The 12,620-nt window shown below is 45.1% G+C and overlaps 1 protein-coding gene across 1 annotated transcript in view; it reads right to left on the bottom strand.

The window, feature by feature from the left end:
- KIF19 (kinesin family member 19) overlaps window positions 1-12,620 on the bottom strand; it is a 105,728-nt gene that overhangs the window by 48,980 nt on the left and 44,128 nt on the right. The window contains exons 4-5 of the mRNA XM_075350686.1: window positions 3,947-4,034; window positions 831-967 (exon numbers count right to left, since the gene is read on the bottom strand). Of these exons, the coding sequence (XP_075206801.1) occupies window positions 831-967; window positions 3,947-4,034 (225 nt within the window). The remainder of the gene's footprint in view (window positions 1-830; window positions 968-3,946; window positions 4,035-12,620) is intronic.

Here is a 12,620-nt window from a genome sequence, read left to right as displayed (position 1 = left end):
GCTCCTATCCTGCAGATTCCCAGAGGCTGCGGAGGGAGCACGGTCCCAGTGCCTGGAGACCGATCCGGATCCCACTTCACCCAGAGCCCATTAAGGGATGGGGAAGGAAAACAGCATGTGGCTCCTGCCTGTGTACCCGCAATGGGTACCTCAACCTTGACAACACCGCCGACAAAGTGGGGTGAGAAGGGAGCATGCTGGGGGCCCTGTTATGGGCCCTCTTTTCTTCCATCCGACTTAGTCAGCAGCTGCTGCTGACTAAGTTGTGGAGCTTATGCGTGGATGTCTGCCTCCTTCGCACAAAGCATAAAAACTGAGGAGCCCGTGAGCACGGGGGGTGTATAGGCAGAAGGGGAGGGGCGTTACACTTTTAGTGTAATACTTTGTGTGGCATAGCTATACACCCAATTGTCTGGGTCTCCCAATGGAGCGACAAAGAAAGGAATATTTGGACACAAAATGGTGATATTATATGGGTTGACAGTATGTGGAAAGATGTCCCAAAATGGTGAGTGGCCCAATTTCGTAAAAAAAAATAAAAAAAAAAAATCAGCCATGCTTGAGTGGCATGGATATACAAAGATATAAGGTGGGGCTGTGTTACTGTTTAATTAGCCAGATTTGCCTTTTAGAGTGTGGGAAATATGGATGACAACCTTGATAGATGACATGATGGCAATTATTTTGGAGATAGCCAGGTCAACCACCATACAATGGGGAACTATGGTGTTCACCAGTGAGGCCATTCACAATCCTATCTATCCATGTAATTTGCCAGCTGTTCCAATTTGTACAATTTTTTTTTTTATTTCATCATTGCCACCACTGACCTCTAGATAGGACATGAGGACTTCATACTCCATATCATCACTGGTCTCCTCAATAGCTCTAAAGAGGTCATTCAAGGTCCTGATGTATATCCCAGGCTCCCGGTCCGTGCCCAGCATAGTGTAGGTCTTGCCACATCCTTAAGGGAAAGGAAATGAATGGTTAGTACTCAATTCGACAAAGTATAACAAAAAAAAACATAACAGGAAGACAAAGACAAATTATGTCCTCTCTAAAGTTGTCCATACATAGAAGATGGGCAACGGCAGAAAGATCATTCAGCAGACAGCTATGTCACCTGACTTCCCTATGAACAAGAATGCTCGGATCGGCCAAGCATTTATGTGTTTTTTTCCGACAGTGCCTTATTTTCCCGGAAAACAAAGGACAACCCAGGCCTCCATGCATCACAGATTATGGTCGGTGGAATTGGCCAACCATCTAAGGTTGAACTAGATGGACCTAGGTCTTTTTTCAACCTAAGTAACTATGTAACTATGTAATGTGAATGGGGCCTCTCCACTTAGTGAGCTGTCAAACAGGCAGATCTCACCAGTGACCAGTGACCAGCCGCCAGCCAGCAGCGACGCGTGGAAGCGATGCTGCGCTTGGTAACTAAGGTAAATATCGGGTAACCAAGGAAAGCACTTCTCTTAGTTACCCGATATTTACCTTAGTTACTAGCGTCCACCGCTCTCACGCTGCCAGTGCCGGCTCCCTGTTCCCTACACTCCTAGCCAGAGTACACATTGGGTTAATTACCCGATGTGTACTCCAGCTACGTGTGCAGGGAGTAGGGAGCCGGCACTGGCAGCGTGAGAGCACACCGCTTAGCGCTGGCTCCCTGCACTCCTAGCTAGAGTACACTTCGGGTTAATTACCCGATGTGTAATCCGGCTACTTGTGCAGGGAATAGGGAGCCGGCACTGGCAGCGTGAGAGCGGCGGATGCTAGTAACGAAGGTAAATATCGGGTAACCAAGGAAAGGTCTTCCCTTGGTTACCTGAAGTTTACCGTGGTTACAACTTACCGCAGGCTGCCAGAAGCTGGCTCCTGCTCCCTGCTCGCTTCAGTTCGTCGCTCTCTCGCTGTCACACACAGCGATATGTGCTTCACAGCGGGAGAGCAATGAGCAAAAAATGAAGCAGGACATTCAGCAACGACCGGCGACCTCACAGCAGGGGCCAGGTCATTGCTGGATGTCACACATAGCGACAGCGACGGGACATCGCTGCTACGTCACAGAAAATGGTGACGTAGCAGCGACGTCGTTGTTGTCGTCGCTGTGTGTGACACCACCTTTAGGATCTACTCCCAAAACAAAGGGTATTTGGGTTGTCCAGGGATCCAGATTAAATGTGTTAATATTGTGGGGTAATTGTTGATAAGTGTGCTATCAGATGTGACAGATCAGGGAAAAGAAAGATAGGGCATATTGAATTTCAATGCCCAGTCCTTTTCTTTACATGGATATAAGTCTTTGTAAGCGTGTTCTGGAACTTTAACCAGATCCTTCAATTTATATGTCTCTAGGGCCCTATTTTAGTTTTGCCAAGGGACCCCTTACTTCTCTAGGTAAGAATATTTGATGACAACTTGGTTTCTATAGTGGACTATTGTATGAGAGCCTCAGTTTCTCTGTTTAGTCCCAAAAACATGTGTCGCGGGCGGAGGAGGAGGGTGTCAACGCTGCGCTCTCCCACTGCTCGGGTCCGGCCGCCGCTGCTCTGCGGCTACTGCTGCTCGGTGGCTCGAGCGATAGGCCGGATCCCGGGGACTTGAGTGGCGCTCCTCGCCCGTGAGTGAAAGGGGTGTTTTGTTGGTGGGGGATTGGATTAATGTCCGTGACGCCACCCACGGTTGTGGTGATTGTGTGGACACCACCGCTGCTCTGTCTGGGGATCCCGGGAGTGGTGGTATGGAGCAGCTAGATGTTGGTTTGCCCCTCCGTGGGTAGGGGGTTTGGTGGTGGCGGAGCCCGATGACGGGGGTTAGGGTGATGGACAGGCGGGTTATGGGGCCTGTGGAGGTGCAGGGACGCAGGGGCAGCGCTGTGCCGCACGGCACGGAGGTACTCACTCAGCCCAAGGATGATGACACAGTTCACGGTAAACAAACGGCTGGTTGGACGGGTCCCTCGGACGGCTGCGGTGTAGATGTTCCCTGCAAGTTAGCGGTGACTGTCTCTTCCCTGCACCTAGAAACGGTTGTTGGTAGCGATGGATTCCCACCGGTAACCCGCTCCCCAGCTTGGATATGAGCCGGAGGAGCCCCTCTCTTGCCTGCAGGCGCTGGCCCTGGGAAACTGGTGCCTTGGCGGTGGCGGTGTCTCCCCTTCACGGTTGGACTGTTGCCTTCAATCGGGACTTTGCTGCTGGGAGACCCGGAGGTCCCCTTCACTGACGGATTTGGCAAATTACGGCGACTCCTAGCCTTGCCGGGATCCGAAAGGCCCCTGCCAATGGTGCTGGCTTCTCTTTGTATACCGCTCCGGTACCGCCAGGCCACCACCCATCCACGGTCCTTTCGGCAACCTCCGATCAGCCTCTCCTGCAGACGGTCACCGCCGTCTGCCAACCTTGCTGTCTCAGTCCGGGGCACACACCCGGACCAACTTCAGGCTCTGTTGCTGTCACTTTCCTTCACTTCCACTACTGTCACTTGCTCCTCTACCCCTTCCTTCTACTCTCCAAACTAATCTTCAACTGAACTCACTGGTTTTCCCGCCTCCAGGGCTGTGAACTCCTCGGTGGGCAGAGCCAACCGCCTGGCCTACCCCCTGGTGTGAACATCAGCCCCTGGAGGAAGGCAACAAGGATTTGTGTTTTGACCTTGGTGTGCCTGCAGGGAATGTGGGGTGTGTGGTGGTGTCATGACCTGTGACCCCTGGCTTGCCCAGGGCGTCACATTTGGAACCCTCAGGAATCGTCTGTCTTGTTGCCTTAGTAACAGAATTGTCAGGTAATCTGAGGGAGAACACAACCTGATCACACATGAATGAGCTTCTCAGTTAACCTCTGCTGTGCCAGCCGAGCAGCAATCCAGTCAGTATACCTGCAGTGAGGCCTAATTCTAGCACCAAACCATATCGGAGGTATCGGAAATTTATCAAACTCACCAGTGGGGCCATAGGCGAACACTGTGGCATTATAACCCGAGATGACTCCTTCAATTAACCCTTTGGTGGTGAGACGGTACACAGTGTCCTATCAGAGAGCGAAATAACAGATCAATAGTGAATCGTGACACACTAAAAATGTATTTTTGACAAAACAAACCCCAAAAACAACTGGTTGCAAAAAAGGTGACCAAATAAAATGGCCAGCAAAACCCACAAGACAAAAATAGGAAAGTAACGTAAAGCACAAATAATGAATCGGGCAATAGTTGTTGGATACTATATTCCTTCTTGATGAATTTTATAGCTTTTGGAGACAGTGTCTGCTATGAACAATATCCCTTTTGGAGGACAATTTCTCTGGGACACTATATCCCTTTTTGAGACACTATTTGTTGGGTACCGTACCTCTTTTAGGGTCACTGTATACTTTTTCGGATAAATTAGAGGCACTATATCGCTTTTGGGGGCAATATCTGTTCTCTCTTTTGCAGGGTATTGTTGGATATTATAAAAGTGTTTGTGTACACAACATATTTTGCAGGTGGATTCCGCCTGAAAAAGCGCTAAACCCTTCCCCCTCCAAAAACAACATTGCTTTGCACATATTCAGTCTTTTGTTACATAAAGCAGCGTGTTCATTCTTTGGCTCACTAGTTATAGTAAGAAACAACAGAAGAAAGACGCCACCGGCAGAGCAGGTTCAAAAACGACGGCAAAAATAAAAAAAATGCTAACGTGTTTCTAAAGCGGCTTCACCTATGAAAACCTTTGCGAGAGCACTAGCATCTTGAAGATGTGTGCACATACCTTCTTAGGCCTCTGTCACACGTTCGTGTGCCTCCGGTACGTGTTTTGCAGTTTTATCACGTACCGGAGACACGTACACACGTGCACCAATGTTACCCTATGGTAACAGGCACATTAACGTAAATCCACACGGAACGTGTGTCCGTGAGGATTGTACCTTTGCACGTGTTTAAAAAACGCCGACATGTCCGTTTTTCTCCAGCACCACGGGTGTCACACGGCCCGCACCCGTACCACACAGATGTGGATGCGGTCCCGTGTGACACGCGCCGGAGAAACACGTGTCATTATTTTAAAATTGAGAAAACAAATACTCACCTCCTTAAGCCCTGCAGAATCTTCCTCTGTAAACAGTTGCTGCCGGCCGGCGCTCATTATGAGTGTTAAGGAGGTGGGCGTGATGTTACGAGGGCTGATCTCTGCCCCTACGCTCAGCCGGAAGCAGCAACAGCGGGGAGTGGGCGTGGCTGGAGCCGAAGATCAGTACCCTGGACAGCAGCAAGGACCGCATGAGTATGTAAATTACCGGTTCTCCGTGTGTTAGCGCAGAAAGCACACTGAGAACACATGGCCCGCACGTACCAGAGACACGTACTTACCTAACGCAACACGCAAGGAAAATACGTGTCTCGCGGCACGTGCGTGATTTCACGTGAGTGTGGCAGAGGCCTAAGCATGGTATATTACTTTAAGTATATAGCTTCAATGTAAGGCACTATATCCCTCTTATGGGAAACTGTTGGGCACTCTGTCCCTTTTGGAGGTACTATCTGCAGGATACTACTTCCCTTTTTGGGTGCAACATCAGTCAGGCATCATATATTTTTTTCAGGCAGCATTGAGTATAGGGGCACTATCTGTGAGACACTGTATCCATTTTAAAAAGGATCTGTCACCTGCTATAAATACGTAAAAAAAATTTTACCTGGTGTAAATGCGCTGTTCACATGAATCTGGTGTTTTCTTTTGTTCCTGCACCTCTCCATTCTTGAGATATAACCAACATCTTTCCTGTATGTTAATCTAGTCTTTTTAGTCTACTGGGCTCATTCCTGAAGAAGATTCCAGTAAAGAAAAGAAAGACCACACTGACTTGACTAACAAGACTACAATTACAACGGATGAAATAAGTATTGAACACCTCACCAATTTTCTAAGTAAATATATTTCTAAAAGTGCTATTGACATTTCTCAGTAAAAACTAATCCAATCCATACAAACAAAGAAATCAAACCATAGATGTCCATAAATTTAGTGATATCTAATAATGAGAAATTACATTGGAAGAAGTATTGAACACGCTTACTGAAATTGAATACTTTGTCCAAAGGTTATGTTGGTGATAAAGCTTCAAGACGCCTCCTGTATGGAGAAACTAGTGGCATGCATTCATCAGGTGTGATTTTGGTCCATTCTTCCACACAAACACTCTTCAAATCCGGAAGGTCCTATAGTCTCCTTCTATGATTTCTGAGCTTTAGTTCCTTCCATAAATTTTCTATCGGATTCAGGTCCGGTGATTGCTTTGGCCATTCTGGCAGATTTATTTTCTTTCTCTGAAACCATTTGAGAGTTTCCTCAGCTGTGTGTTTGGGATCATTGTCTTGCTGAAATGTCCACCCTGGGTTCATCTTCATCCTGGTGGATGGCAGCAAATTTTTGTTAAGAATGTCTAAGTATATTTGGTCATTCATCCTTGTTCTTCAATTATATTAAGTTTTACAGTGCCATATACTGAATAACAGCCCCATACCATGATGTTCCCACCTCCAAACTTCACTGCTGGTATGGTGTTTTTGGGGTGATAAGTGCCTTTTGGCCTCCAAACATGGTGTGTATTATGACATCCAAAGAGTTCAATTTTGGTCTCACCTGACCAGACTATATTCTCCCAGTATTTCACAGGCTTGACTAAATGTTGTTGAGCAAATTTTAAATGTGCTTGAACATGCTTTTTGTTCAGTGTCTTGCATGGTGAGCGTGCAAACAGGCAATGAAGGTTTAATGCATTACTTGTTTTCTTTGAAACAATTGTACCTGCTGATTCCAGGTATTTTTGTAGCTCTCCAGAGGTTGTTCTTGGCTCTTAGACAACTCTTCTGATAATTCTTTCCAGTTCTCTGTCTGAAATTTTGCGGGAAGCACAAGGTTGTGGCCGGTTTAGGGTGAAATGATGATCCTTCCACTTCCAAATTATGGCCCCAAAAGTGCTCACTGGAACCATCAGTAGTTTAGAAATTCTTCTGTAATATGTAATCAATGTTTTACAACAATAAGGTTGCAAAGGTCTTGAGACAGCTCACTAGTTTTACCTATCATGAGATGTTTCTTATGTGGCACCTTGGTAATGAGACACCTTTTTATAGTCCATCTTTTGAACCAGCTGATATTTTTAAATAAGTATCATGATTGGTTTCTAATAACTCAGATTTCAGCTGATGTCATAACTTTCTATGGCTTTTTGCACTGCACTTTCTTTATGTGTTCAATACCTTTTCCCTGTGTTAATTCTCATTATTACACATAATTATGTTTATAGATATTTATGGTTTAATTTATTTGCCTGTATGGATTGGATGGGTTGTTTATGACATCTGATGAGAAATTCATGTCAATAGGACCTTTAGAAATATTTTTACTTAGAGAATTGGTGATGCATTCAATACATATTTCATCCACTGTATATTTAGTGATGATATGGCCATACCTCAGAAACAGAGAGGCAAAGGAACTAAAGAAAAACAGTGCAGAATTCAGGTGAATAGTGGCATTTAACCAGGTAATGAAATACATATATATAGTGAGTGAGAGGCCCTCTTTGTGTATATAGTATAATCTTTGGAGCACTGTATAATGCCCGTTGAGGCTACATTATTTGCCATTCAGTTTTTCCAGAAAAGAATATAACTAAGAAATGACAGAAGAGCATTTTCAATACTAAGGAACAACTTCAGTTTGTTCAATGGCATTATGTCCACTATCGGTGACTTAGGGGCACTTTGTACACTAAGACATCGCAAGCCGATGATGCGATGCCAAGCGCGATAGTCCCCGCTCCCGTCGCAGCTGCGATATCATGGTGATAGCTGGCATAGTGAACATTATCGCTACGCCAGCTTCACATGCACTCACCTTCTCTGCGAAGTCGCTCTTGCCGGCGACCCGCCTCCTTATTAAGGGGGCGGGTCGTGCGGCGTCATAGCGACGTCACACGGCAGGTGGCCAATAGAAGCGGAGGGGCGGAGATGAGCGGGACGGAAACATCCCGCCCACCTCCTTCCTTCCGCATTGCCGCCGGGACGCAGGTAGGAGATGTTCCTCGCTCCTGCGGCTTCATACACAGCGATGTGTGCTACCGCAGGAACGAGGAACAACATCGTAACATCGGTTATTACCAATTCATGGAAATGACCGACGCTACACCGATGATACGATTACGACGCTTTTGTGCTCGTTAATCGTATAAAAAATGCTTTACACACTACGATATTGCCTGTGACGCCGGATGTGCGTCACTTTCAATTTGACCTCACCGACATCGCACCTGCGATGTCGTAGTGTGCAAAGTGCCCCTAAGTCCACGTTCAGTGAAAGATTGCACTTCATTCGTACGGCACAAGGAAGCAAATCTCATGGCAATTATGTACTTAAGATATTATCACGGCTTATCCAGTTTGTATGTAAGAGCCATTAACGCTCACTAGAGCCTACATGAGTAATATTTACCAGGGCTTTCCAATTACAATGCTTCAGAAACATAAGATCATACATATATGAGGAAACTATCGATTTTATTAACGCTTAATCCACCCCAAAAATCCCAAATCAGGTTTTTCTGGAGTTTACCCCAGGGGTGAGGAACCTCTGGCCCGCAGACCATTTACTGTTTTTCTCCAGCTCAAGGCAGATTCCCGGGGACTGCAGTGCTTGGGCTGGTGCTTGGTGGTGCGTTTTGACGGACGGACGCTGGCCCTTTAATTTCTTCTTGAACTTCAAGCACATGCACGCAGCATTCACTATTGAACACTCCAGCACATGCAGTGAAGGATTATGTCCTGACGCTGGCACTGTGGGTAGGGTTAGTGCACAATGCACTCCCGTCCGACAAATAAAGACAGCAGCGGTAGCCCCAAGTTCTCCTGATTATAAATATATATATTATATATATATATATATACAGTTAGGTCCAGAAATATTTGGACAGTGACACAAGTTTTGTTATTTTAGCTGTTTACAAAAACATGTTCAGAAATACAATTATATATATATAATATGGGCTGAAAGTGCACACTCCCAGCTGCAATATGAGAGTTTTCACATCCAAATCGGAGAAAGGGTTTAGGAATCATAGCTCTGTAATGCATAGCCTCCTCTTTTTCAAGGGACCAAAAGTAATTGGACAAGGGACTCTAAGGGCTGCAATTAACTCTGAAGGCGTCTCCCTCGTTAACCTGTAATCAATGAAGTAGTTAAAAGGTCTGGGGTTGATTACAGGTGTGTGGTTTTGCATTTGGAAGCTGTTGCTGTGACCAGACAACATGCGGTCTAAGGAACTCTCAATTGAGGTGAAGCAGAACATCCTGAGGCTGAAAAAAAATAAAAAATCCATCAGAGAGATAGCAGACATGCTTGGAGTAGCAAAATCAACAGTCGGGTACATTCTGAGAAAAAAGGAATTGACTGGTGAGCTTGGGAACTCAAAAAGGCCTGGGCGTCCACGGATGACAACAGTGGTGGATGATCGCCGCATAGTTTCTTTGGTGAAGAAGAACCTGTTCACAACATCAACTGAAGTCCAGAACACTCTCAGTGAAGTAGGTGTATCTGTCTCTAAGTCAACAGTAAAGAGAAGACTCCATGAAAGTAAATACAAAGGGTTCACATCTAGATGCAAACCATTCATCAATTCCAAAAATAGACAGGCCAGAGTTAAATTTGCTGAAAAACACCTCATGAAGCCAGCTCAGTTCTGGAAAAGTATTCTATGGACAGATGAGACAAAGATCAACCTGTACCAGAATGATGGGAAGAAAAAGGTTTGGAGAAGAAAGGGAACGACACATGATCCAAGGCACACCACATCCTCTGTAAAACATGGTGGAGGCAACGTGATGGCATGGACATGCATGGCTTTCAATGGCACTGGGTCACTTGTGTTTATTGATGACATAACAGCAGACAAGAGTAGCCGGATGAATTCTGAAGTGTACCGGGATATACTTTCAGCCCAGATTCAGCCAAATGCCGCAAAGTTGATCGGACGGCGCTTCATAGTACAGATGGACAATGACCCCAAGCATACAGCCAAAGCTACCCAGGAGTTCATGAGTGCAAAAAAGTGGAACATTCTGCAATGGCCAAGTCAATCACCAGATCTTAACTCAATTGAGCATGCATTTCACTTGCTCAAATCCAGACTTAAGACAGAAAGACCCACAAACAAGCAAGACCTGAAGGCTGCGGCTGTAAAGGCCTGGCAAAGCATTAAGAAGGAGGAAACCCAGCGTTTGCTGATGTCCATGGGTTCCAGACTTAAGGCAGTGATTGCCTCCAAAGGATTCGCAACAAAATATTGAAAATAAAAATATTTTGTTTGGGTTTGGTTTATTTGTCCAATTACTTTTGACCTCCTAAAATGTGGAGTGTTTGTAAAGAAATGTGTACAATTCCTACAATTTCTATCAGATATTTTTGTTCAAAACTTCAAATTAAACGTTACAATCTGCACTTGAATTCTGTTGTAGAGGTTTCATTTCAAATCCAATGTAGTGGCATGCAGAGCCCAACTCGCGAAAATTGTGTCACTGTCCAAATATTTCTGGACCTAACTGTATATACATACAGTGCCTACAAGTAGTATTCAACCCCCTGCAGATTTAGCAGGTTTACACATTCTGAATTAACTTGGCATTGTGACATTTGGACTGTAGATCAGCCTGGAAGTGTGAAATGCACTGCAGCAAAGAAGAATGTTATTTCGTTTTTATTTTTTTTTTTAAATTGAGAAAAGTTTATTCAGAGGGTCATTTATTATTCAACCCCTCAAACCACCAGAATTCTGTTTGGTTCCCCTAAAGTATTAAGAAGTATTTCAGGCACAAAGAACAGTGGAAAAATATATATATATGCACATATATATGAGAATCGGGTTTTTTCTTTTTCCCTGAAGAAGGAGACGGCTTATGTCTCTGAAACGCGTTGGCTGCTGTAATAAAAAAGAGTTTTTTTAATTTAAACTACATCCTGACAACAGTGGTTTCTTAGCGCAGCTAAAACCCAATTCTCATATATATGTGCATATATATATATATTTTTCCACTACGTCTCTACGGGGCCGCTGCTTGAACCACGCGGACACTCATATGCTTTACAAGGGGTTGTGACTGGCACAACCGCTCCAGGTGAGTGTATCTCTTTACATATATACACGGTTAATACCGGGTAAAACCCTATTTGCGCCTTTGTTTCCCCCTTCCAGCAGGCACAAAGAACAATAAGCTTCACATGTTTGGATTAATTATCTCTTTTTCCAGCCTTTTCTGACTAATTAAGACCCTCCCCAAACTTGTGAACAGCACTCATACATGGTCAACATGGGAAAGATAAAGGAGCATTCCAAGGCCATCAGAGACAAGATCGTGGAGGGTCACAAGGCTGGCAAGGGGTACAAAACCCTTTCCAAGGAGTTGGGCCTACCTGTCTCCAATGTTGGGAGCATCATCCGGAAGTGGAAGGCTTATGGAACTACTGTTAGCCTTCCACGGCCTGGACAGCCTTTGAAAGTTTCCTCCCGTGCCGAGGTCAGGCTTGTCCGAAGAGTCAAGGCTAACCCAAGGACAACAAGTAAGGAGCTCCGGGAAGATCTCATGGCAGTGGGGACATTGGTTTCAGTCAATACCATAAGTAACGTACTCCACCGCAATGGTCTCCGTTCCAGATGAGCCCGTAAGGTACCTTTACTTTCAAAGCGTCATGTCAAGGCTCGTCTACAGTTTGCTCATGATCACTTGGAGGACTCTGAGACAGACTGGTTCAAGGTTCTCTGGTCTGATGAGACCAAAATCGAGATCTTTGGTGCCAACCACACACGTGACGTTTGGAGACTGGATGGCACTGCATACGACCCCAAGAATACCATCCCTACAGTCAAGCATGGTGGTGGCAGCATCATGCTGTGGGGCTGCTTCTCAGCCAAGGGGCCTGGCCATCTGGTCCGCATCCATGGGAAGATGGATAGCACGGCCTACCTGGAGATTTTGGCCAAGAACCTCCGCTCCTCCATCAAGGATCTTAAGATGGGTCATCATTTCATCTTCCAACAAGACAACGACCCAAAGCACACAGCCAAGAAAACCAAGGCCTGGTTCAAGAGGGAAAAAATCAAGGTGTTGCAGTGGCCTAGTCAGTTTCCTGAACTTAACCCAATTGAAAACTTGTGGAAGGAGCTCAAGATTAAAGTCCACATGAGACACCCAAAGAACCTAGATAACTTGGAGAAGATCTGCATGGAGGAGTGGGCCAAGATAACTCCAGAGACCTGTGCCGGCCTGATCAGGTCTTATAAAAGACGATTATTAGCTGTAATTGCAAACAAGGGTTATTCCCCAAAATATTAAACCTAGGGGTTGAATAATAATTGACCCACACTTTTATGTTGAAAATGTATTAAAATTTAACTGAGCAACATAACTTGTTGGTTTGTAAGATTTATGCATCTGTTAATAAATCCTGCTCTTGTTTGAAGTTTGAAGGCTCTAACTTATTTGCATCTTATCAAACCTGCTAAATCTGCAGGGGGTTGAATACTACTTGTAGGCACTGTATATATATATATATATATATATATATATATATATATATATAT

The sequence above is a fragment of the Anomaloglossus baeobatrachus genome, chromosome 5, assembly GCF_048569485.1.
Source record: "Anomaloglossus baeobatrachus isolate aAnoBae1 chromosome 5, aAnoBae1.hap1, whole genome shotgun sequence".
In the NCBI taxonomy this organism is placed as follows: Eukaryota; Metazoa; Chordata; class Amphibia; order Anura; family Aromobatidae; genus Anomaloglossus; species Anomaloglossus baeobatrachus.
This window is presented reverse-complemented; position numbering and strand designations above follow the sequence as displayed.